Raw genomic sequence first — 25778 nt, 5'->3', positions numbered from 1 at the left:
GTATGTTGGGCACACCAGTAATGCCCAAAGATATGAATTTATTATTGCAGCCTACCATCAGAATAAATACTCCCTAATGCACCTTTCCTCATATGCCAAGTACCAAAAGAGGTGCGTTAGTTATTTTTGCATTGAAAACGCTGTTTTTTAGCTCTCACGTGGCTACGAGTGCTCTCCCTACTGCGGTAATGTTGATTTTATGTTTGACATTCTTTTATATTCAGAATTAAACCCATTTAACTCTCTGCATTGTTCACATAAAGAAGCCAAAACAACAGAGATATACATAAACAGATGTCCTTGATATACTGTACAGCACAAGGCTTACATTTCAAAACAGGTTTTTTTTTTCCAACCAATTTTATTAACTCAATAAAACACAAGACTCTATTTATGGAATATGCACTTATGTGTTTTATAAAGAATGTAGAAATCAATTATTTTTTTATTCTAATTCAAATCAAATCAAAATCAAATCAATTTATTGTCACACGACCATATACACAAGTGCAACAGTAGGTGAAAGTCTTGGGTGCAGTTCCGAGCAACATAACAGTCATGACAGTGATGAGACATATACCAATTACAATAAACAACATTTACACAACACAATTTACATATCTAATGTACACATTATTACACACAACACAATATACAAATAATAATATACAATGTACAGTATACAATAAAAATAATATATATATGTAATAAGGTTGTATAGTGGTTGTATTGACTTTCAGGCTTTTGGCTGATAGTCAGTTGCCAGTGTGTTGTTAAGAGAAATATTATTTATGACAGTCCAGTGTGAGATTAATAAAGTGCAGTGCTGAAATATGATGATCGTGAGAGATCAAGAGTTCAAAGTCTGATTGCTTGGGGGAAGAAGCTGTCATGTAGTTGGCTGGTGCGGGTCCTGATGCTGCGATACCGCCTGCCTGATGGTAGCAGTGTGAGCAGCCCATGGCTCGGGTGGCTGAAGTCTCTGATGAACCTCTGAGCTTTTTTTCACACACCACCTGGTATATATGTCCTGGAAGTAGGGAAGCTCACCTCTGATGATGTGTCTGGCTGTATGCACCACACTTTGCAGGTATATGAGGTTGCAATATTCCTTTCCCGGTATTCCTTTCCCGGGACAAAAAACAGTGGGGAGATGGGGAACAGTGTTGTGCATATCTAATCGAGCCTTCTTCGAAGCAGACCTGGAGGGAACAGGGAGTTCTGCATTCCACTTCAAAGGGCTGTGCTCATCAGGACCACTTTTGCTGCCGCCTGTTTCCGCATACGCTGCTTCCGTTTGGGCCACGGCTTGCCTTTCCTCGCCGGTGGCTCACTGGGGGCGCTGAGGCAGCGGGCAAGGGGCTGTGATACATTACACCGTTTCAGCATAAAGTGTCTCATAACCTGCAAGTTTTGCTGAGTCGCAACGTAATGCTCTGCAAACTTATCCACAGAGCTGCTGAAGAGGCCTGCTGGAGACACTGGAGCATCCAACAAAGCGACTTTTTCCTTATATATGTACACAAACACACACACACACACACACACACTCACCTAAAGGATTATTAGGAACACCTGTTCAATTTCTCATTAATGCAGTCTAATCAACCAATCACATGGCAGTTGCTTCAATGCATTTAGGGGTGTGGTCCTGGTCAAGACAATCTCCTGAACTCCAAACTGAATGTCAGAATGGGAAAGAAAGGTGATTTAAGCAATTTTGAGCGTGGCATGGTTGTTGGTGCCAGACGGGCCGGTCTGAGTATTTCACAATCTGCTCAGTTACTGGGATTTTCACGCACAACCATTTCTAGGGTTTACAAAGAATGGTGTGAAAAGGGAAAAACATCCAGTATGCGGCAGTCCTGTGGGCTGAAAATGCCTTGTTGATGCTAGAGGTCAGAGGAGAATGGGCCGACTGATTCAAGCTGATAGAAGAGCAACTTTGCCTGAAATAACCACTCGCTACAACCGAGGTATGCAGCAAAGCATTTGTGAAGCCACAACACGCACAACCTTGAGGCGGATGGGCTACAACAGCAGAAGACCCCACCGGGTACCACTCATCTCCACTACAAATAGGAAAAAGAGGCTACAATTTGCAAGAGCTCACCAAAATTGGACAGTTGAAGACTGGAAAAATGTTGCCTGGTCTGATGAGTCTCGATTTCTGTTGAGACATTCAGATGGTAGAGTAAGAATTTGGCGTAAACAGAATGAGAACATGGATCCATCATGCCTTGTTACCACTGTGCAGGCTGGTGGTGGTGGTGTAATGGTGTGGGGGATGTTTTCTTGGCACACTTTAGGCCCCTTAGTGCCAAGTGGGCATCGTTTAAATGCCATGGCCTACCTGAGCATTGTTTCTGACCATGTCCATCCCTTTATGGCCACCATGTACACATCCTCTGATGGCTACTTCCAGCAGGATAATGCACCATGTCACAAAGCTTGAATCATTTCAAATTGGTTTCTTGAACATGACAGTGAGTTCACTGTACTAAAATGGCCCCCACAGTCACCAGATCTCAACCCAATAGAGCATCTTTGGGATGTGGTGGAACAGGAGCTTCGTGCCCTGGATGTGCATCCCACAAATCTCCATCAACTGCAAGATGCTATCCTATCAATATGGGCCAACATTTCTAAAGAATGCTTTCAGCACCTTGTTGAATCAATGCCACGTAGAATTAAGGCAGTTCTGAAGGCGAAAGGGGGTCAAACACAGTATTCGTATGGTGTTCCTAATAATCCTTTAGGTGAGTGTATAACAGTATACAATGCTTATAATATATGATTATATTGATATAATTATATGATTTGATTGATAAGGATACACAACTCCTGCCGAAACGCTTCGGGGAATAAGGATGTTGAAGCGGCCCGGTCACTAGCAAAGCATCAAGCTGTAAGGCAGAGTAATGTTCGTCGGAGCACTGCAGCGAGTGGAAAGTCTTCTTGTTGCCATGAAGATCCCGCCCACTGACACGTGTAGTTGGTGGTGAAGCAGTAGAGGGCTTCTAGACAAGAGATGACTTGAAGGAAGAAAATTCGTAGAAATGGTGTTTGCGCACCTGCTTTTATAGCAGACATCTTTGCGACCTAAACCGGTGGGCTCAAACACCATAGCTATATATTTTAGAGAGGTTTCAAATAAGTTGTGTGGAAGGACACTCCCCATATCCATTAGCAAATGCAATGTCAAGTGTACTGAGTCGTAAAGGAACCATAAAATGTGAGATAACATTAAACAGTATTTAACTATACTAAATATAAAATATAAAATAATTAGCATTTCTCACAGTTATCAATAGTGTGTGAGGAGAGAGAGCACGCATCCATGGCGATGATATACTGTATGTGTAGACGTGTATATATAAGTAAAGGGGCTTCAAGGTAAAAAGGCTGGGAACCACTGGTCTGGTGCATATTTTCATAGAAAAGTTATAAAAAACAGCATATATATATATAGACACAGAATTGCTTCTTTGTGGTAGTTTATGTCATATACAGTCAAATATATTAACATTTTATAACTTTCATGAACAACCAATAAAGTTTTAATGTATTAAACAATACTTAATAGGCAAAACTGAAAATACAATAATGTAGTTATGAATGGCATGAAAGTTTGATTTAATAGATATAAATGTTCATGAAATCTCTACAATATATGTTTGTTAAAGGCAAATGGAGGTACAGTGTAAAGTGTCATCAATATATTTTTAGTTTATTAGTGACTTCATGGCTGATGTAGTTTGATGCTGCCTGCAAAGTTAATTTACAAAATGATCATTTGAAAAAGGTTTATCAGAGATGGTGTCCTTTGTCATATATCAAGCATCTTTTTGTTGATAAATTCAGTATCGATGTTTAGTGCCTGCTTGTCTATATGCATGCTCTGTTGTGATACATTAACAATTACACATAAAAAAAGATTACAAAACAATATTCCATGCAATTTAATGTACTGTCAGGCTATTTGTCCCATGTCTTTAAAAATGTAAATGCTGTTGCGAGGGAATGCAAAACAATTTCAGAAAATAGGTTCTCACCACATCCTCTCTGGGGTTCTGTACAAAAGTTCTTGGGCTAAATGCTATTCTTTTTTATAGCTTTTATTATCTAAAATTTCTCTCCAGTTTTTGTTTTTTTATCTTTGACATCTGTTTCCAGTTACATAAAATGAACATTGCCATCAGAAAACAAAAACATATTACAGATATGAAAAAATAGCTTTTTTGATAGTTGTAATTCAATAGTTGATATCAGGAATGGGCATTTATTGATGTTGTTTTTTATAATCTTTTTCCTAGTAAGAAGTTTATAGCAGATACAGTATGTGTATTTGGAATTCCAATGAGTATAAAGTACATTTTATCTGTAATTGTATTTTCAACAGTACTGAATGACAGATCATTGTGAAATCCAACTAATGAAAAGGCCGTTACATATTTAAAAAATTACTTTTTACAAATTGCATTTTTGGTATCAAATATACTATTTCCATGATGAATATAATTTTTTAATCAAGATTTCTTTTTTTGTAGTGTAGACAAACTAGTCCATTGTTGATCTCAAAAATTAGCATTTTATTGCAGAGAATTTTATTATATTGTAGAGTTATACTGTATAATTCATATCCTGCTCAACATTAAATGCCAAAAGGGCTTGTGATATAACTTGATCTTGGAGCAAAACGTGTTCTCAATGGCAAATTAGAGGTGTTTAACAAAAGTAAGCCTGTAGCTAATTTGCAGTTTTTGTGTGGTAGAATTGAATTATTATGGAAGCTCAGAAGTGTGAAATCACCTACGATCAAACCGAACCTGACACTATACATTTTGTTTTCTTCTATTTATTAGGAAATTATTCTTTCAAGTAACCACTACACACTGTTTTCTGAAAAGCACTGCATGAAATATCGTGAAAACCATTTGGTCAGGCTATACATAATGATGTGGATGTTTTACTGTGAAAGAAAATCCACAATGCTAAACGTTTATCTAAGTTCACTAAACTATAGGCTTTGGAAGAGTTTGGAGTAGAATGGTTAAGCCACAATCCTAACAGGAATCCTCTATTAATGTTCTTTACATTTATTTCTTTATAGCTGACAAACACTCCCTGTTCTACATATACACCGCTTTATCCAAACCCATGGATCTGCCAGGCATCTATGAGTTCACTGCGATGGGTCTACTGGATGACAGACAGATTGACTACTACAATAGTGAGCAACAGAAAAAGATTCCTAAACAGCACTGGATGGAAGAGAAAATGCAGCAGGATTACTGGGAAAAAGGCACTCAGTCCCGAAAGAGCAAAGAGCAGTGGTTTAGTGTCAATGTCAACATTCTGATAGACCGAATGAGACAAAATAAGACAGGTGAGGAACATCAAGGGATTTTAATGTACACAATCATATTCTCTGTTATTTGAATCATCAGACAAATATTTTCACTGGTCTCAATTTCAGATCTCCATGTTCTTCAGTGGAGACATGGTTGTGAAGTTGAGAAACAAGGAAATGACACGAAGTTTTTCAAAGGCATCGATGAGTACAGCTATGATGGAGTGAACTTCCTGTCTTTTGATGATAAACAATCTCAGTGGGTCGCTCCAGTTTTTGAAGCTCTCCAAACCAAGAGAAAATGGGATGACGTACCCATCCTAAACCAGTACACCAAGGGTTATCTGGAGAAAGAGTGTGTGGACTGGCTCAACAAGTTCAGAGAATATGGAGACCAGGAGCTCAAAAAGAGCTGTGAGTAAATCCAATTAAATTTAATAAAATATACTTTATTATAATTATACACATAGTTTTAAATATATGTAGCCGGTTGTTGTAAAGAAACAGCACAGGATAAAAAGAAGAGAAAAAACAGCGGTCGATTGGGCCGTATATAAAAAAAGTTAAAAAATGAAATGCGAAAATGAAATACGATAATGAAATACGGTAGAGGCCAATGTCAAAAGAAAATATAAACAGGGCATTAGTCTACCCATATGCTTCAGCATACATCACCTTAATACATGCTTACATCATTCACAGCATTTTATGCATTTTTAACCAGGCTGTAAGGGCATGTATAACAGTTTAAAACAGTAGAATTCTCATTAAACATGTTCACTAAACTGGAAAACACTCTGGGCTATAAATCATTAAATAAGACATGATTCATTTTATATTCACACACCCAGATTTCACACGTGCACAAATGTGGTCAAAATCCACACATACAGTCCATATGCATCCCAAGTAATTCTCAAACGATGAACAAAACCAGGAGCTCTTCTGCACAACATATGTTCTCACGTCTCTAACATGAGAGAGTGGCGAAAAGCGCGCGTCGCAAAACTCATGTTCTTAAAGGGGCCACTGAACAATTTATGACTAGAGTTAAATTACATGACATTTTTCCGCTTGGCTTCATATAATTCCATAAGATTCATAACAGTTATTTGAGTGTGGTGTACCAACTGAATGATGGATGCTGTTAAAATGTGAATTTACTCTACTCATCCTTGGTTTGTGAATGGACATTTGATTAGCAGCAGTTTTATTTTGATTTGACACAATGTCAACAGGCTGCTGACTGACTGTTCAATTGTTTCCTCTGCTCTCAGCACCACCAGAGGTTTATGCGTTTGCAAGGAAGTCTGTCAGTGACAAAAGCAAACTGAAACTCACCTGTCTGGCCACTGGCTTCTACCCCAAGGATGTGACATTGAAAATAAGGAAATATCGAACATCTCTGCCTGAAGATCAGATTGCTTCATCAGGAGTCTTACCAAACCATGATGGAACATTTCAGATAAGGAAGAGTGTGGAAATACTGGAGGAAGAAAAAGCAGATTATGATTGTTATGTGGCTCACAGATCCCTTGATGAACCCATTATCAACAAATGGGGTAATTAAATCTGATACACATAGAGACAGGATTATCACTTGATATTGATTAATTTAAAGAGCACCTCATTTTCACTGGCTGACATTTATTGTTTTTCTTTCCTTTCGTTTCTGAAATGAATTCCAATTATAGATGGAAAGTGTGGTGACTGCAATCCAGTGACGGGCATGGGTGTTATCATTGTAGTGGTGATTGGAGCTGTGCTCGTATTGGTTATGATCCTTATAGTTTACATCTTAAAGATGAAGGGCATTTGTGAGTAGTGGCTATTTACTCACACACATACTTTGGGTTTTATACTTTAACTAATAGAGACATTACCCCTTTAATTAAAAGAAAATGAGAGAAGCCTCTGATTTATTATCATAAATGGCTAAATCTTACCAGCATATGGACTCTGTTTATGCTGCTGTGTCTCTGATGCCATATTAGTTTTATGTTTAAAAGAAACACTTGAGTGCAAAGAACAATAATAAAGAAACACCTTGTTTAAATCTGTCATTCCCTCAAGTTCCCAGATCAGCTTCTCATCGGGACAAGAGGACCCCTATTGGACAAAATGAAGTATTGCCTCTGAATGCAGGTATCAGCTATCTTTAAATATACATTTCATTTCATAAAAATAAGTGGTGTTGAAATACAATTTGTCACAGGGATTCAATGACAGGTTAAATGGTTATTGTGAGCAGACTCTGCTAAACACACATCATGGCTTTATTTGTGCAAATGAAATAATTTATTTGACATAAAGGGGAATACCAGTGGAATACAATTCCTTCATTTCAGTCAGGACCACTTTAAAACATCTTGTAATAATAAAGCATCCAAAAATTCAACAGTCTCGCCTAAATCTCACAGGGGGGCTGCTTTCCTCAATTTGTACCTCTACTTTCATTCAGATGGAAGAATTTTTAATGTATAAAGCCTAATTATGGCCCTTCTCTTCAGCTACTTGTTTCTCAGCAAGACGTGATGCAATCATGTGCTTAATTACATTTATGATGTTGTTCTTGGCAGATACTTTTAACAAATACTGTTCTTAAATAGGTAGTGAAATGGCAGTTCACACAAAAGTGAACATTCTCTGCCTCATACTCCATATTAATTTTCCTCTTCTGTTAAGCTCAAAAAGGAGATGTTTAGCAGAATGGTAGTCTCAGTCACTAACATTCTATATGGTTGGCTAGAATAGAAGGGGTACCACTATTATGCACTGCATGCCACTGTGTGAAGGGTGCAGCTAAAAAATGAATGAATGGAGGAATTCAATCTGACGTGTGTCTGTCAGCTGATTGCAGAACTTTTTGATTTGACCTGTCTGAACTGCCGTGTAGCACGTTATTCTTCTGTTTTACAGCAGGCCATGTGAATTCTACTGTGATACCTGTCGACAATGTAAATAAGCCTGAGGAGGGAGAGAGACTGCTTAAAGGTAACTACATGTTTTTATAAATGTCACTTATCAGGAAAATGCCTTTTGTATTGGGGTGAGACGATATGGTTCTCTTATGATTCAATATACGATACGAGGTTCACAAAGAGTTATTCGTATACATTTATTATAAGAAAAGACCACAAACAAATTAACCTTTAAAATGAGTTGGTTACATTCAGGCTGATCAGGTGTAGAAAACAGGGTTCCCCTTCTGTCGCTCTCTTACGTTGTGTCAGAGAACGACACTAGGGGTCTCTCTTGAGCGCCGATATTCACCTCTGTACTATGAAAAAAGGCCAATGAGAGTTGGCAGCCAGTATTTGCATGTCCCGCCCCCGGACATACGGGTATTTAAGCGGCGCAAATACGGGAGTTCATTCAGAAAATTTCTTCGGAGCCGATGGTCGTGTTTGCAGTCTGCTGCGTTACTACACACCGAGTTCCTGCTATCCTCTGCTGCATGCTGTTGGATTCTGCGGCGCACAACAGTGGCTTTCTCCTGGTTGCACGGCTGTGCACTTCCTGCCCCTGAGCGCATCGACAGTTGCAGATAGAAAGATCTCTCACGAGTCTTTCATTCATAAAAGAGTGATTTTATTTAAAAGAGTAATTTCCTCTAAAAGAGCAAAAACACAGCGGCGTTGAACGTCCTTTTCAGGACGCGTCTTTTTAAAGATGCCTTTCCGCCCCTGTGTTGTTTCTGGATGCGGTAGAGTACTCTCCGCTTCCGACGGCCACAGGCGTTGTCTCGTGTGTCTGGGCAGCGATCACACCGAGGCTGCGTTTGTGGATGGTTCATGTTCTCATTGCGAGAACATGACCATGACTACGTTAGCGGTCACGGCTTGCTTACAACCGTAAGCAAGCCACTCCAGCCGCCCCGCGTCGCTCCTTCTTCCCACGGGATTGAGGACGATGCTGCTGGCGATGGAGGTGATTTGGGGATGGCAGCGGGTGCAGCTCCGCCGGTACGCCCCTCGGACCACCCGCGCCCCAGCACGCTCGTTGACTCCCGTCCCGCTCAAGGTGGCGGCGACTCGCCTCACAGCCAGTCTGCCTACCCTCTTGCGATGGAAGCAGATGAGTTTTCCGCGACATCGGAGGGCGTGGGCTCTGACGCTGAGGGCTCCTCTGGGCTGCCGCCTCGGGCTTGCACGCCCAGCAGGAGGCCGACGCGCAGATGTCCGATATGCTTTCCGGGCAGCCAATAGCGTGGGCCTGGATTGGAACCCTCCATCCTCCCCGCAGCCATCACGGCTAGACGATTGGTTTTTGGGTGTGGGCGCGCTCACAGCCTCGCCCCCAGTACCTTTCTTCCCGGAGGTGCATGATGAGCTGACGTCTTCGTGGAGAGCACCCCTCTCCACTCGTCGTGCCACCTGCTCATCCGCCCTCGCCACCCTGGACGGCGGAGCGCCACGGGTACACGGAGATCCCCAGGTGGATAGAGCTGTTGCGATCCATCTATGCCCGGAAGCACTACCACCTGGCGGGGCCGCCCTGTACTCCCTTCCCGGTCCTGTAGAGCAACATCCTCGCTCACCGCGAAGGCCTACAGCGCTACCGGACGCGCCGCTTCCGCCCTGCATGCCATGGCTCTCCTGCAGGTCCACCAAGCCAAGGCACTCTGCAACATGCACAGGGGTGGCCCTGATCCCGACACGCTGCAGGAACTGCGCTCAGCGACCGACCTCGCCCTGAGAGCGACGAAGGTCACAGCGCAGGCACTCGGGCAGGCGATGGCCACTCTGGTGGTCCAGGAACGTCAGCAATGGCTGGACTTGGTTGAGATGCGTGAAGCCGACAAGACTCGCTTCCTCAACGCCCCTGTCTCCCAGTTCGGCCTCTTCGGCGACACCGTGGAGGACTTTGCCCAGCAGTTCTCCCTGGTGAAGAAGCAGACGGAGGCCATTTCTCACATCATGCCGCGCCGCAAGCCTGCCGCCACGGCCCAGGCCCCATCTGCTCGCCGAGGGCGTCCTCCTGCGGCCAGAAGACCTTCTGCTCCGCCCCAACCTGGGCCCAGCTCTCAGCCCCAGCGTCGAGCAAACCGCAGGAAGCGTACGCCCCTGCCTCACGGACCCCGTCGAGGACCCGGAAGGCTCCCAAACGTCCCTGAGACAGCGGACCCAGAGGACGAGAAGTTAGCTCCGGAGATGGTGAGACCGCTCCGTCCCCGGTGGAGGGCGGGAGGAGAATCTTGTGTTTTTTCATTTGCCGCACCCCCTGACGGGGGCTGCGGTACCCAAATTCTCAATAAAAGAGCTATTTCCTTTACCTCTGGGTCACATGGCCCGCAAATGCCGTTCTCACGGCACTTGTGTTTCAGGCCTCAACAGTCCCGGCGCCCAGGATGCGGTGCTCCCGCCCTCAGCCCCACGACTGTTCCCCGGCCGGCCGGTTCAGACGAGTCCAGAGGACGCCGACATCAGACCTTCTCCTCTGTCACGAACCGGAACAAGGTAAGTGCTTTGAGCTTATTCTCAGCACCAGAGCCTCGGGACGCCACAGAGCCTCCCGACGCCGCGTTACCTGTTCCGCACCGCTGCGAAGCCCCGCCGGGTACGTCCAAAATACTTGTCCCCTTGGTGCCCCTAGCACAGAGCGCAGAGGCATGGCTTTCTCTGCCCAGCTCGTCACGCTGGCTGCACCGGACCATTCGACTCGGTTACGCAATTCAGTTTGCCAGGTCTCCACCCCCTTCCTGGGCGTTCGTTCCTCCGCAGTGCACGCCGAACATGCCCTCTCCCTGCGCTGAGGAAATCGCCTCCCTTCTAATCAAGGACGCGATAGAGCCTGTCCCTCCAACCGAAACGAAGAAGGGTTTCTACAGCCCTTACTCGTTGTACCCAAGAATGGCGGTGGCATACGACCGATCTTGGACCTGCGAGTTTTCAATCGGACCCTGTCCAAACTCCCGTTCAAAATGCTCACCCAGAAACAAATTCTATCTGGCGTTCAGCATCTAGATTGGTTCGCAGCGGTAGACCTGAAGGATGCGTACTTTCACGTCTCAATTCGCCCTCGACACCGACCCTTTCTACGGTTCGCGATTCGACGGCCAGGCGTATCAGTACAAGGTCCTCCCCTTCGGCCTGTCTCTGTCCCCTCGCGTCTTCACGAAGGTCGCAGAGGCGGCTCTTGCCCCGCTATGAGGAGCGGGCATATGCATACTCAATTACCTCAACGATTGGCTCATTCTGGCCCCCTCGCAGGAATTACTATGCGCACACAGAGACCAGGTGCTCGAGCACCTCCGCCGCTTGGGGCTTCAGGTCAACTGGGAGAAGAGCAAGCTCACCCCAGTCCAGAGCATCTCTTTTCTCGGTTTGGAGTTAGACTCAGTCTCAATGACAGCACGTCTCTCCAACGAACGTGTTGAGTCAGTGCTGGAATGCCTCGCTTCCTTCAAGCTCGGCACCGTGGTCCCGTTGAAACGTTTCCAACAGCTCCTGGGGCATATGGCATCCTCCGCGGCGGTCGCGCCACTGGGGTTGATGCATATGAGACCACTTCAGCATTGGCTCCAGACTCGAGTCCCGAGACGAGCATGGCGCCACGGCATGCACGGCGTGGAAATTACCACTGCCTGCCTCCAAACCTTCAAACCCTGGACAGACCTCTGCTTTCTTCGGGCAGGGGTACCCTTGCAGCAGGTGTCCCGTCGCGTTCTGGTTACAACCGACGCCTCAAATTGGGTTGGGCGCCGTGTGCAATGGGCGCGAGCCGCAGGCCGGTGGAACCAAGGCCGCTGCGCTGGCACATCAACTGCCTAGAGCTGCTGGCCGTTCGTCTTGCCCTGAAGAAATTTCTTCCGATGATTCGTGGCAAACATGTCCTGGTCAGGACAGACAGCACCACGGTGGTGGCTTACATAAACCGCCAAGGCGGAGTACGCTCCTCCCACATGTCACAGCTCGCCCGTCGTCTCCTCCTTTGGAGTCGCTGCGCGCCACTCACATCCCCGGCAACCGCAATGTGATAGCGGACGCACTGTCAAGACAAACCTTGCCTGGCTTGAGAGTGGAGGCTCCACCCCCAATCGGTCCAGCTGATTTGGGAAAGGTTCGGCAAGGCCCAGGTAGACCTGTTTGCCTCCCAGGAAACCTCCCACTGTCCACTCTGGTATGCCCTCACAGAGGCTCCCCTGGGGACAGATGCTCTGGCTCACAGCTGGCCCGTGGGGCTGCGCAAGTACGCTTTTCCCCCAGTGAGCCTTCTTGCACAGGTGCTATGCAAGGTCAGGGAGGACAAGGAGCAAGTCACTCTGGTGGCCCCCTACTGGCCCAACCGGACGTGGTTTTCGGATCTCACGCTCCTTATGACAGCCCCTCCCTGGCAAATTCCCTGAGGAAGGACCTTCTTTCTCAGGGACGGGCACGCTCTGGCACCCGCGCCCAGGCCTCTGGAAACTCCACGTCTGGTCCCTGGACGGGACGCGGAGGGTCTAGCCGACCTACATTTAGCCGTCATAGACACTATTAACCAAGCCAGAGCCCCTTCGACCAGGCATCTTTACGCCCTGAAGTGGCGTCTGTTCGCGAACTGGTGTTCTTCCCGAGCCGAAGACCCGCAGAAGTGCGCAGTTAGGTCAGTGCTCGTGTTTCTTCAGGAGAGGCTGGAGAGGAGGCTGTCCCCTCCACCCTCAAGGTGTATGTTGCTGCTATCGCGGCCCACCATGACACGGTAGACGGCAAGTCTCTTGGCAAGCACGACTTAATCGTCAGGTTCCTAAAAGGTGCCCGGAGGATGATTCCCTCCCGGCCTAACCTATTTCCCTCCTGGGATCTCTCGGTCGTCCTGAGGGGACTCCGGAGACCCCCCTTCGAGCCGCTTGACTCAGTTGGACTCGGCCCTCTCTCTCAAGACTGCCCTGCTGATCGCGCTCACCTCCATCAAGAGGGTCGGGGACCTGCATGCGCTCTCTGTTAGCGACACCTGCCTGGAGTTCGGTCCGGCAGACACTTTCGTGATCCTAAGACCGCGACCGGGCTACGTGCCCAAGGTTCCTACCACACCCTTCAGGGATCAGGTGGTGAACCTGCAAGCGCTGCCCCGGGAGGAGGCAGACCCAGCCCTCTCACTGCTGTGTCCGGTACGTGCCTTACATATTTACCTGGACCGCACACAGAGCACCAGACGCTCTGAGCAGCTCTTCGTCTGCTTTGGGGGACAGCAGAAAGGGAACGCTGTCTCCAAGCAGAGACTTGCCCACTGGGTTGTCGATGCCATTTCCTGGCTTATCACACCCAGGCCGTGCCCCCCTTTGCGGGTCCGAGCCCACTCCACCAGGAGTGTTACGTCCTCATGGGCACTGGCTAGGGGCACTGCCCTAGCAGACATTTGTAGAGCTGCGGGCTGGGCAACACCTAACACTTTTGCGAGATTCTACAATCTCCGAGTTGAGTCAGTTTCGTCCCGTGTTCTCTCAGGTACCGAGCCCGTAGAACTCGGTGACACGCCGACGATCTGACCGGGTGGATCGCTTGCACCCAGCGCCTTCCCCTAACCAGGGGAAACAGTGCGCCTTCTTCCCAGGAGATCCCAGGCTTGGGACACTGGTTGGCTCCTCCCCTAGCCCTTGCGGGTCGCAGTTCTCGTGGAGGGACTCGCCGACCCAAACCACTGCGGGTACCGCTAGCTACCCTGTACTGGTATAGGGGCCCCACAGGTAAGGCCTCCTGCTCGGACTCCCCTGTGTGTAAAACCACGGTTCTGTCCCCTCACGTGAGTTGACGCCGTGTTTCCCTTAGGCAGTCACAGCTGCCTCAGGTGCCGTGCTGTATGCTCCCCCCTCTCTGAGGCTGGTGCTACCACCGCACTACTGTTCCGCATAAGGCCTAGGTATAGGCCATGCGATGTATGTGCCACTCAAATTTGCCTCCCCTCCGGGTAGGTGTGGCCTCCGCAGGGTCTTCCCCGCCCTACCAAGGGCTAAGACCCCCTTCCCTCAATGCGTGTAAGGGCCCCGGCCGTAGTTGCTCTATGCGAGAAACATAGAGAGAAAAGAGGCCCAGCCAGGCTGGCCCGTTCCCATGTTGGCGGCCGTCACCTTGTTCCCTCCTCCGGGGTAACGATAAGGAATCCTGATGGCTTAAATGGGGCATTGGGGAAGGGTACGGCTGATACAGTTGGTCGTTCTGCAGGTAGGAATACCTGCTCGCTCCTGTATCAGCGGATCACGTACACTGCTCAGCGCATGGCGCTTTTTAAGTGGACCCCTAGTGTCGTTCTCTGACACAACGTAAGAGAGCGACAGAAGGGGAACGTCTAGGTTACGTATGTAACCTCAGTTCCCCGATGGAGGGAACGAGACGTTGTGTCCCCCTTGCCACGTCGCTGAGCCGAGCCCCTGTTGTGGCCGGACCATTTCCGGCTCCTCAGAAAAATCCTGAATGAACTCCCGTATTTGCGCCGCTTAAATACCCGTATGTCCGGGGGCGGGACATGCAAATACTGGCTGCCAACTCTCATTGGCCTTTTTTCATAGTACAGAGGTGAATATCGGCGCTCAAGAGAGACCCCTAGTGTCGTTCTCTGACACAACGTCTCGTTCCCTCCATTGGGGAACTGAGGTTACATACGTAACCTAGATGATTTTTATGTCTGACGGATCATGTCATTTATGATTGTGTGGACATAAAACAATAATGCAGATGTTTAAATTATGTTTAAATGTCAAAATTTGCCTCGTTACAGTTTGTCATTTATTTTTCGTTCTCAATATTTCATAATTAGAAATATATTGTCCCATCCCTAATTTATATATTCTAATTATATTATTATAGTATTATTATTATATTATAATGTATATGTATTTCCATTATGGAGATGAATGTCAGTTGTACACATCTCTTTACATGGACTGAAAGTGGAGAGAGAACCTTTCATTGTGCATCAATATCTCTCATGTAACTTTTGAATCCATATGTTTCATGTCTAGATGGATCAAAAGCAGGAAGTCAGGAGAGCGATTTGTCTGACTCTGGTAAACATGACCCTCATTTAAATATATTTCATGCTTAATATAATATGGCAAATTATAAATACATTATAGAGACAGTTTGACACTTTGTTTCTCCAACAGGAAATGGGAGCAACTGCAGTGAATTCTCTATGGACAACAAAACTGTCAATCATTTATGACATTTTTCCACTGCACATTACAGTTCGACTCACTTTACGTTTCTGAACTTGCTTTTCCACTGCTGTTTAGTGCCACCTCAACGTGGGTGGGATTATAGTCTGATCGTCATAGTTGCGCCGCTTCCACTGCCGTGACATCATCTTAAACGTGACACAAAACAATAAACAATAACACGACCGCTAGCTGTTAGCTACTAGCTCATTGTGCTGTATAAAGCAGTTGTTGCATGGTGATTTTACACAAGTGTAACAGTTAAATTGGCCTTGTAGTTTTAGAAGGAAGCTTCCAGTAGCTGGTCAACTAAATAAAGTGAAGTTTTCAAGCAGAGTATAGAGTTAACATACCATTCTCTTTTTACTTTTTGCTACACTGTTGGTAGGTCTGGTGGTAGCCTTTTGCGGCCAACAGAGACACTTCCTGAAAGACATTTTTGTTTTGTTCGTTGCTAATGAGAGGAACGTCTGCACCTTGTTTATTGACCATGGCGTGGTTTTGCATACAGCCATTTCTTTTTACAATTCGAAAGTCACGCGAACAAATTATACTGTTATCGCTGTTGGTAACTTTAAAACTAGCGGGTTGATGTCACGTGTCCCAAATCCAGTGATGCTGGTAGTGACTATTCTCACTGACCATTCCGTGATCTGCAGGATTTTGACGTCACATTTAGTATCGGCTCTGTTTGCTTGGAACCTCAAAAGAGGTAGTACTAAAAAATCAGGTACCAGGTACTATCCACAGTGGAAAACACCCAAAAAGCAAGCATAGACGAGTCGAGTTGTACCATGAACAGCATATGCTCTCAACCAATCAGATTTAAGGCTTCGGGTTGTGCTTTAAATAACATTGTACCAACCTGTATTTTTCCTGCTGATTTTAAGGGTAATTAAAGGAACTGTTCACCCAAAAAAAATTACAATGCTGTCATCATTTACTCACCCTCATGATATTCCAGATGTGTATGACTTTCTTTCTTCTGCAGAACACAAATGAAGATATTTAGAAGAATATTTCAGCTCTTTTAGTCCATACAATACAAGTGAATGGTGACTTTGAAGCTCCAAAAAGGACACAAAATCATCCTAAATGTAATCCATAGGACTTCAGTGGTAAAATCAATATCTTAAAAAGTGATAAGATTGGGTGAGAAACAGACCAAAGATTTATAGTGAAAAAGGATTTCTATTTTGGTCTGTTTCTCCACACCTATCATATCACTTCTGAATATATTGATTTTACCTCTGGAGTCCAATGGATTACTTTTATGATGATTTTGTGTGCTTTTTGGAGCTTCAAAGTTTTGCTCACCATTAACTTGCATTGTATGGACCTACAGACATCATTTCTCTATTAAATATCTTAATTTGTGTTCCGTGGAGAAATACAAGTTTGAGATGTAAATGATGAGAGAATTATCATTTTTGGGTGATCTATTCTTTTAGGTTTACACATGCGCTCGTCCTTCTACGAATTGAGTGACTTCAGAAGACATGACAACATTTCCGTTAAGGAACATACAGTTGTAAACATAACGAATGTCTAGGTTAGTATTGTAACCTCGTTCCCTGATGGAGGGAATGAGACATTGTGTCGAAGAAGCGATATTAGGGGTCTCTCTTGAGAGCCTCGATCATCTCTGAACTTGAGAAAAGGCCAATGAGAAATTGGCAGACAGAATTTGCATGTCCCGCCCCGGACATATGGATATAAAGGGAGGGAAATGAGTCTGTCCAATCAGGATTTTGCCCTGAGGAGCCGAGAATGAGGTTCGGCCATAACAGTGTTCAGCGCCGTTGCCGGGAGGACACAACATCTCGTTGCCTCCATCAGGGAACGGAGGTTACAATAGTAACCTAGACGTTCCCCGAATGTCGCTCACTTCGACGTTGTGCCGAAGAAGCGACACTAGGGGTCCATATTTAATCACGCCATGCGCTGAACTGTGTACGTGCGCTGCTGAAGCAGGTACGGGCAGGCAGTTGCGTGCCAAAGCGACAGGCCGCATCAGACTGCATGTACCCTTCCCCCCCCCATTAAATCATCATAACCTTCTGGTTCCCTACACCCCGAAGGGGGAGAACAAGGCGACGTGCCAAGCATGGGAGCAAGCCGCACCTTTTCTCTCTCTATGTTTCTCGCATAGAGTCAAAGTGACTGGGGCTTAACGCTATCACACGTGTTGGGGAAGGCGTTCTTTTCCAATTCCTATTCTTTCAGGGGGAAAAGACCCTGTGGAGACCACACCTGCCCAGGCTGGGGTAGGTAAATAGTGGTGAAATACATCACATGGGTTTTCAGGCCACATGTGGAGAATGGTGCGGTGGTAGATCCTACCTATTGAGAGGGAGGAGTTGCTACAAACATGGCGACCAGGGGGCAGCGGGGACTACCCAAGGGAGACGCAGGTCCGCTCGCAAGAGGGACCATACCGCGGAAATACACACGGGGATTAATCCACACGGGGGCCCTTCCTGTGCAGCACTTATTCCAGTACAGAGTAGTTTCAGTACTCATAGTGGGTCTGGTCGGGAAATTCCTCCGCTGAATTTGCGGACCAGAGGGCTAGGGAGGAGTCATCCAGGGAGCCGAGTTAGTGGGATCTCCTGGGATAAAAGCGCACGTGATCGCCTCAGTGGAGGGGAAAGGTTCTAGGTGCAAGCGGTACACCCAGTCAGTTGTTCTGCGTTACCGAGTTCTACCGGCTCGGACCTGAGAAAACACTGTTGTAAAATCTCGTAAAGGTATTGGGTGTTGGGTGCTGCTCTACATATATCTGCTAGGGAGGTGCCATTGGCCAGTGCCCACGAGGATGCCACACTTCTCGTAGAGTGTGTTCGAACCCTTAAGGGGGCGGGCATGGCTTGAGTGTGATAGGCCAATGCTATGGTATCAACGACCCAGTGGGAAAGCCTCTGTTTGGAGACAGCATTCCTTTTCCGCTGTCCACCAAAGCAGACAAATGAGCTGCTCAGAACATTTAAAGCTCTGCATCCACATAAGTACGCAAAGCGCACACCGGACACAGCGACGAAAAAGGCTGGGGCTGCCTCCTCCCGGGGTAGCTTCGCTTGCAGGTTCACTACTTGGTCCCTGAAGGGGGTCTTAGGAACCTTGGGCATGTAGCCCGGTCACGGTCTTAGGACGACATGGGTGTCTGCCAGACCGAACTCCAGGCAGGTGTCACTGACAGAGAACGCTTGCAGGTCCCCAAACCTCTTGATGGAGGTGAGCGCAATCAGGAAGGCCGTCTTCAATGAGAGGGCCTCAAGCTCAACTGAGTCAAGAGGCTCGAAGGGGGGTCTCTGAAGGCCGAGAGGACCACCGAGAGATCCGAGGAGGGGAACAGGCTTGGCTGGGGAAGATTCAACCTCCGGTGCCTCTAAGGAACCTGATAATCAAGTCGTGATTACCCAAGGACTTGCCGTCCACTCCAACCTCTCTTGCAGGGATGAAAGTACTGACCGAACTGCGCATCTCTGCGGGTCTTCAGACTGGGAAGAACACCAATTTGTGAACAAGCGCCACTTTGGGGCGTAAAGTTGCCTGGTAGAGGGCGCTCTGGTTATGTTGATTGTGTCTACGATGGCAGGTGACAGGTCAATTAGAACTTCCGCATTCCATCAGGGGCCAGACGTGGAGTTTCCAGAGGTCTGGGCGCAGATGCCAGAGTGTGCACCGTCCTTGAGAAAGAAGGTCCTTCCTCAGGGGAATTCGCAAGGAAGGGGCTGTCGCGAGGAGCACGAGGTCCGAGTGGGCCAGTAGGGGGCCACCAGAATAACTTGTTTCTCGTCCTCCCTGACCTTGCACAGCACCCGTTGCAACCGCACACCTGTGCGCGTCTGTCCCGAGGGGAGCTTACGTTAGGGAGTACCAGAGCGGGCAGTGGGACGTCTCTTGGGAAGTAAACAATTATTAGTGGCGACAGCCTAACAGTGAATCTACAGATGCAGAAAAGATCAGCCCCTCTTAAGTAACAGCGTCATGGAAGTTTGGTGGTATTTGTCAACAATGCAAGCTCACAATCATAATATAACGTCTCATTCCCTCCATCAGGGAATGGCGGTTACAACTGTAACATGACGTTTTTCTTACTCTGCTCTAAATGTATTCTAGTCTTTAAGAAAAGCTTAACATTTTGTATTATTCTTATTATTTGACTATATTTGGAAAGTAATTATTTCCCTTCAGCTATTTCTCAAATATTGTACAGAGGTATTGTTCCAAAATATTGTGAAAAATCGTTTGAGGGTTCATTCCTAAAAACGTATTCTTTTTAGAAGTTATTGGTTTCTTAAAATGAAATAAACATGGATGATATCAGCATCGCACGTACATGTCATTGTTGTGACAGTTATTATGAAAGTTTTCTGATATTAATCTGTTCTGAAATGCTTTTGATGTCAATAAAGTCGAGTTGGATTTACTTGTTTGCTTTGATAAATGGAAACTAAAAGTAACATGACAAATGCACTCTCTGTCATGTTTATGTTGTTGATATTCCCTTCATCGAGTGACGTCATTTTACAACATCCACCTAAAGACAGATTACTAGAAGTCTGTTCTTTTTTCCTTATTGGCTAAAACTATAAATACAGAGGTGGGTAAGAACGTGTTTCATTTACTCTATTACATTTACTTGAGTAACTTTTTGGGAGAAAATTAACTTTTAGAGTTGGTTTAAAAGTGGGTTATTTTTACTCTCACTCAATTAAATTTCTAATTATAATTTTTCTACTTTTACTTCTTTAAAATACAGGTGAAACTCGAAAAATTAGAATATCGTGCAAAAGTTCATTCATTTCAGTAATTCAACTTAAAAGGTGAAACTAATATATTATATAGACTCATTACAAGCAAAGTAAGATATTTCAAGCCTTTATTTGATATAATTTTGATGATTATGGCTTACAGCTTATGAAAACCCCAAATTTAGAATCTCAGAAAATTAGAATATTGTGAAAAGGTTCAGTATTGTAGGCTCAAAGTGTCACACTCTAATCAGCTAAACACCTGCAAAGGGTTCCTGAGCCTTTAAATGGTCTCTCAGTCTGGTTCAGTTGAATTCACAATCATGGGGAAGACTGCTGACCTGACAGTTGTGCAGAAAACCATCATTGACACTCTCCACAAGGAGGGAAAGCCTCAAAAGGTAATTGCAAAAGAAGTTGGATGTTCTCAAAGTGCTATATCAAAGCACATTAATAGAAAGTTAAGTGGAAGGGAAAAGTGTGGAAGAAAAAGGTGCACAAGCAGCAGGGATGACCGTAGCCTGGAGAGGATTGTCAGGAAAAGGCCATTCAAATGTGTGGGGAGCTTCACAAGGATTGGACTGAGGCTGGAGTTACTGCATCAAGAGCTACCACACACAGACGGGTCCTGGACATGGGCTTCAAATGTCAAACGTCTTACCTGGGCTAAAGAAAAAAAGAACTGGTCTGTTGCTCAGTGGTCCAAAGTCCTCTTTTCTGATGAGAGCAAATTTTGCATCTCATTTGGAAACCAAGGTCCCAGAGTCTGGAGGAAGAATGGAGAGGCACACAATCCAAGATGCTTGAAGTCCAGTGTGAAGTTTCCACAGTCTGTGTTGGTTTGGGGAGCCATGTCATTGGCTGGTGTTGGTCCACTGTGCTTTATTAAGTCCAGAGTCAACGCAGCTGTCTGCTGGGACATTTTAGAGCACTTCATGCTTCCTTCAGCAGACAAGCTTTATGGAGATGCTGACTTCATTTTCCAGCAGGACTTGACACCTGCCCACACTGCCAAAAGTACCAAAACCTGGTTCAATGACCATGGTATTACTGTGCTTGATTGGCCAGCAAACTCGCATGAACTGAACCCCATAGAGAATCTATGGGGCATTGCCAAGAGAAAGATGAGAGACATGAGACCAAACACTGCAGAAGAGCTGAAGGCCACTATTGAAGCATCTTGGTCTTCCATAACACCTCAGCAGTGCCACAGGCTGATAGCATCCATGCCACGCCTCATTGAGGCAGTAATTAATGCAAAAGGGGCCCAAACCAAGTACTGAGTACATATGCATGATTATACTTTTCATAGGGCCGACATTTCTGTATTTAAAATCCTTTTTTTTTATTGATTTCATGTAATATTCTAATTTTCTGAGATTCTGAATTTGGGGTTTTCATAAGCTGTAAGCCATAATCATCAAAATTATATCAAATAAAGGCTTGAAATATCTTACTTTGCTTGTAATGAGTCTATATAATATATTAGTTTCACCTTTTAAGTTGAATTACTGAAATGAATGAACTTTTGCACAATATTCTAATTTTTCGAGTTTCACCTGTATGTGGTGTTACTGTTGTTACATTACTGGGTTTAATTTGGATTAATGTGTAATTTATTGAGAGATTATTGAATGGGATTTTACAAGAGCGGAAATACACAGCTGCGTGTGATGTTTGTTGACTTTTCTCTACAAGAAACATATTTTGGCAGCATATCAATTATAAATCCTGGGGGAAAGTACATGAATTAAAGACAGATATTAAGATCTTAAAATAGGCTATATCCTCAGAATAACTGGAACCCAAAGCAATAACATCATACAGAACTAGTGTGTGCTCCTTTTTTCTGTTTTATCCTAACTGTAATACACATAACAGCAAGGCCTAAAGCCTCTGACACCTTGTCATTTTGCTCTCTTTATCTAATGTACCTGTAGATGGTATGGCCCTAGACCTGCTGGTGTTGTGCTGATCAGGGTCTGAAAAAAGAAATATGTCAAGATTGAAAAAGTAAAGGGCATAGCATTAATATAGATCCCCTACATCACAATAAGGCTCAATCCATGGGCAGAATAGCTCAGGGCTTAGCTTTTATAGCTGTATATTTGTATTTTTTGTTTGACTTTTTCCCAAGAAAATGTGAGTATCAGAGATACTTCCTGCATTCTGGTGAATTTTGAATGCATTTGAATCAGAATGTAACCTATGAACAGCAAATCAATTTTTTTAACAAATATTCTTGGAAAAAAGTAGCTATCCTCGAATTGGTTGTGGTAATGTAAATGTTTGTAATATTTTGTACCTGCATGTAGGAACCTCATCCTGTAAATAATAGCAATAAAAACTTCTTTCAAAATAATATTAAGTATGCCAGTAGAAAAAGGCCTTTTTAATATGATCATATTGTATTACAGTTAGGCCTAATATTTGTATCATATTTGCTTGATAGTCCCTTACAGTGAGTTCCTAAAATTAACGTATCACATATGTTATTCTCTCATCACTGGGAATACTCAGTATTAATAAACTGTGGCAGATACTGTAGAAATTCACTGGCATCAACCATAAACAGCGGCATATGCCATTTATATTCAGTGGCACCAGCCACAAACAGCAGCACCTGCTGTAAAGTCAACATTGTTTTCTCGTGATCATGACTTAATTTTTTTCATGATCTCGACATAACAAAAAGTTGTTTTCAATAAGGCTATCTGGAGGCAACAGCTAAACTGTTGCATAATGGATGACCGAATACATCATTCCCCGTCTGTCGCTCACTTCGACGTTGTGTCTCTGATCTATGAGAAAAGGCCAATGAGAAACGCGCCTGGGATGTTTGTGTAAACAAGATCAAGCGCGTTCGCCCCTCTCGTTGCAAAGTCCACATACTAATGGAATTAGGGAGCACTGTCTTGAGATTCGCATGGTTGAAATCTCCGGCGACAATAAACAGTCCATCAGGGAGAGCGTTCTGCAGTTCGCTCATAGCCCCATACAGTTCACAGAGCGCTTCCTTCGCGTTAGCGTTAAAATAAAAGTGGTGAATTCCCGTGGTAAATAAAAAGGTCTGCATTTAACAGTCACAAGCTCCACCAGAGATGAGCAGTAACTAGAGACTAGCATAGAGTTCTTGCACCATTCCGTGTTGATGTAAACACACAAGCCACCACCGTGAGTCTTACCGCACAGAGCTGCATTTCTGTCGGCACGAAACGAGGTGAGCCTGTCTAGCTGAATGGCGGCATCCGGAACTGTCGCTGAGCCACGTCTCCGTGAAAACAAAGACGCAGGCGTCCCTAAGCTCTGCGTATTCTGCTGGAGTCAGATGTAGTCCAGTTTATTGTCCAGGGAGCAAACATTTGAGAGCAGGATAGACGGGAGAGCCGGCCGGCTAGGGTTTGTTTTTAGCCTAGCATGGATCTCTGCCCTCTTGGCACGCTTTCGCTTCCTCGCGCACCACTTACGACGTCCCCACCTCAGGCGATGCCGAGGACTGGAGGCCTGGTCTCCGCAGCAAGCTGAGTTTGCGTAGCAACTCCCGCAGGTCATCATGCAGCTTGGTTGTTGCATGAATCTTATATTTTAGCAGTGTCTAACGATGGTAGACACAAACACCGGTTGCTCCGATGTCCATGTGCCATAAAAGTCAGGCAAAGTGACAAAATAGCACCATTTTGGATCCGGAGTGGCCGCTGCACGCTACCGCGCCGCCATCTTGAATCTAATCCAAGACTTACTCCAAGACTTGCTCTTACTCAAGTAATTATTTATGTTAGTACTTTTACTTCTACTTGAGTAATTATGTTTTTGAAGTAATTGTACTTTTACTTGAGTACAGTTTTTGTCTACTCTACCCACCTCTGTGTAAATATAAATAGCTATATTTCTACTTCATCCTCCATTTTGTCCAAGCCTTTTCCTGTTATCTTGACGTTCAGACTTCGACGAAGAAGTGACACAAGCATCGGTACATTTCTCACTGTCTAAAATACATTTCAGTCATGGACACAGGTGTCGTGATGAAGACTTTTGCTCTGATCAGTGTTTTTCTTCTTCCTGGGACTTTGCTGTCAGTTCAAGCAGGTAAATAAAATCTGCATTTGTCTGAGAACAAAAGTGAAAGTAAAAAATTGCACTTCCTTTAAAATGTCTGTTAACGTCAAAACTGAACTTTGTTACATTACACATTTAGATAAACCATCAATGACATTTGTGTTTATTAAGAACATAAAGAATATTTACTAAAAAGTAAATATTGATGTATAACTTGGTGTTAAACCTGGCAGAGGCCTTTTGTTATTACCAACTGATGTTAATCGGTCGTGTTTAGAAGGTAACCCTCTCATGTTCTAATGTTTGTTCATGCGTGTTCCCGTTGATGCTTCCGCCACATGCCTTTCATTTTATTAATGATATAGAGATTTAATTATTTTTAGTTGATGAATGCATTTGTGTGTATGGCACTTGTTACGTTCTCCTATCCGTCTAGGGGTCGAAAGGAGAGGTAAGGAAGAGACAAAAAAAAAGAAAGGCGAGAACACACTTCAAACCTCTGTCCCAGAGTGAAGACAACACCAGAGGATATCAACAAAAGGATTTTATTTACAAAAAAAAGAAGGACAGAACATACATTGTCAGGGAGCAATGGCTCAGGGGTGAGCAAGGCCTAACATAACAAAGAAAACAACCCACTGACTAAGTTTGGGAGGAGTCCTAACTAACCTAAGAAAGGTTAACCAAAAAGAAATAAACAACACCAAACTTCCCTCAACTCCCTTGCTATGCAGAAACAAGGACAAACAGAGTTCAAAGAAAAAGGCACTCACCCCCTACAGCTCCCCTCACAACAATAACTACTAAACAGGTTAGCAATCACACAATAACTTTAACTTCTGCCTAGTATTTAGCTGAAATGAGCTCAGGATCTCATTAACACAAGTCAGTGACTCTCAGTTAGCCACAGCTAACTCTCAACTACAGTGTCTAAATCAGAAACTAGCCCAATTTAACACCAGTGTTCAATCTAGAGCAGCGGAGAAGTGTGTCTCCCTCTGCAAACACTGGACGGCAACCTTATACTCTCCGTCTCAGGCACACTCACAAACGAGTGACAGGTGCTGATGATTAGGCCTGAGAGCGAGTAGAGAGAGAAGGAGAGACAGCAAGCAAAACAAACACAGGGCATACAACCACGCCCACACTTTCAGAAATAAAGTAAATCAAAGGTTCAGAAGAAGATACTTATATTACTATAAGTAAATGAATAAATAAATAAATGAATACGTCCTTGGACATAACACCCCCTCCATTAAGAATACAGACCAGGAACCACAGTAGTATCTACTTACATATTCTTTCAAGCTTTTAGACTTAAAACCACACACCCCCTAAATCTCCATCTCCCCAGTTCTTGAAAGGGCATCATCCACAATGTTATCAGTGCCCTTGATATGCTGAATATGGATATTGTAGTCCTGTAACTTGAGGGCCCAGCGCAGCAAACGCTGGTTAGAAGAGGACATGTTAAAGA

General features: G+C 44.8%; 1 protein-coding gene and 1 pseudogene across 1 annotated transcript in view; both read left to right on the top strand.

Annotated features, from left to right (window-relative positions):
- Positions 1-19920, top strand: part of LOC127650236 (zinc-alpha-2-glycoprotein-like) — a 35921-nt gene extending 16001 nt beyond the window's left edge. The window contains exons 2-9 of the mRNA XM_052135543.1: positions 5114-5389; positions 5480-5767; positions 6631-6915; positions 7048-7170; positions 7427-7498; positions 8273-8347; positions 15294-15338; positions 15438-19920. Coding sequence (XP_051991503.1) covers positions 5114-5389; positions 5480-5767; positions 6631-6915; positions 7048-7170; positions 7427-7498; positions 8273-8347; positions 15294-15338; positions 15438-15496 — 1223 coding nt within the window. The 3' untranslated portion in view covers positions 15497-19920. The remainder of the gene's footprint in view (positions 1-5113; positions 5390-5479; positions 5768-6630; positions 6916-7047; positions 7171-7426; positions 7499-8272; positions 8348-15293; positions 15339-15437) is intronic.
- A 4249-nt stretch (positions 19921-24169) lies between these two features.
- The window catches only part of LOC127650124 (class I histocompatibility antigen, F10 alpha chain-like), a 32795-nt pseudogene continuing 31186 nt past the window's right edge, over positions 24170-25778 (top strand).

Source organism: Xyrauchen texanus, chromosome 10, assembly GCF_025860055.1.
Source record: "Xyrauchen texanus isolate HMW12.3.18 chromosome 10, RBS_HiC_50CHRs, whole genome shotgun sequence".
NCBI classification, from domain to species: domain Eukaryota; kingdom Metazoa; phylum Chordata; class Actinopteri; order Cypriniformes; family Catostomidae; genus Xyrauchen; species Xyrauchen texanus.
This window is presented reverse-complemented; position numbering and strand designations above follow the sequence as displayed.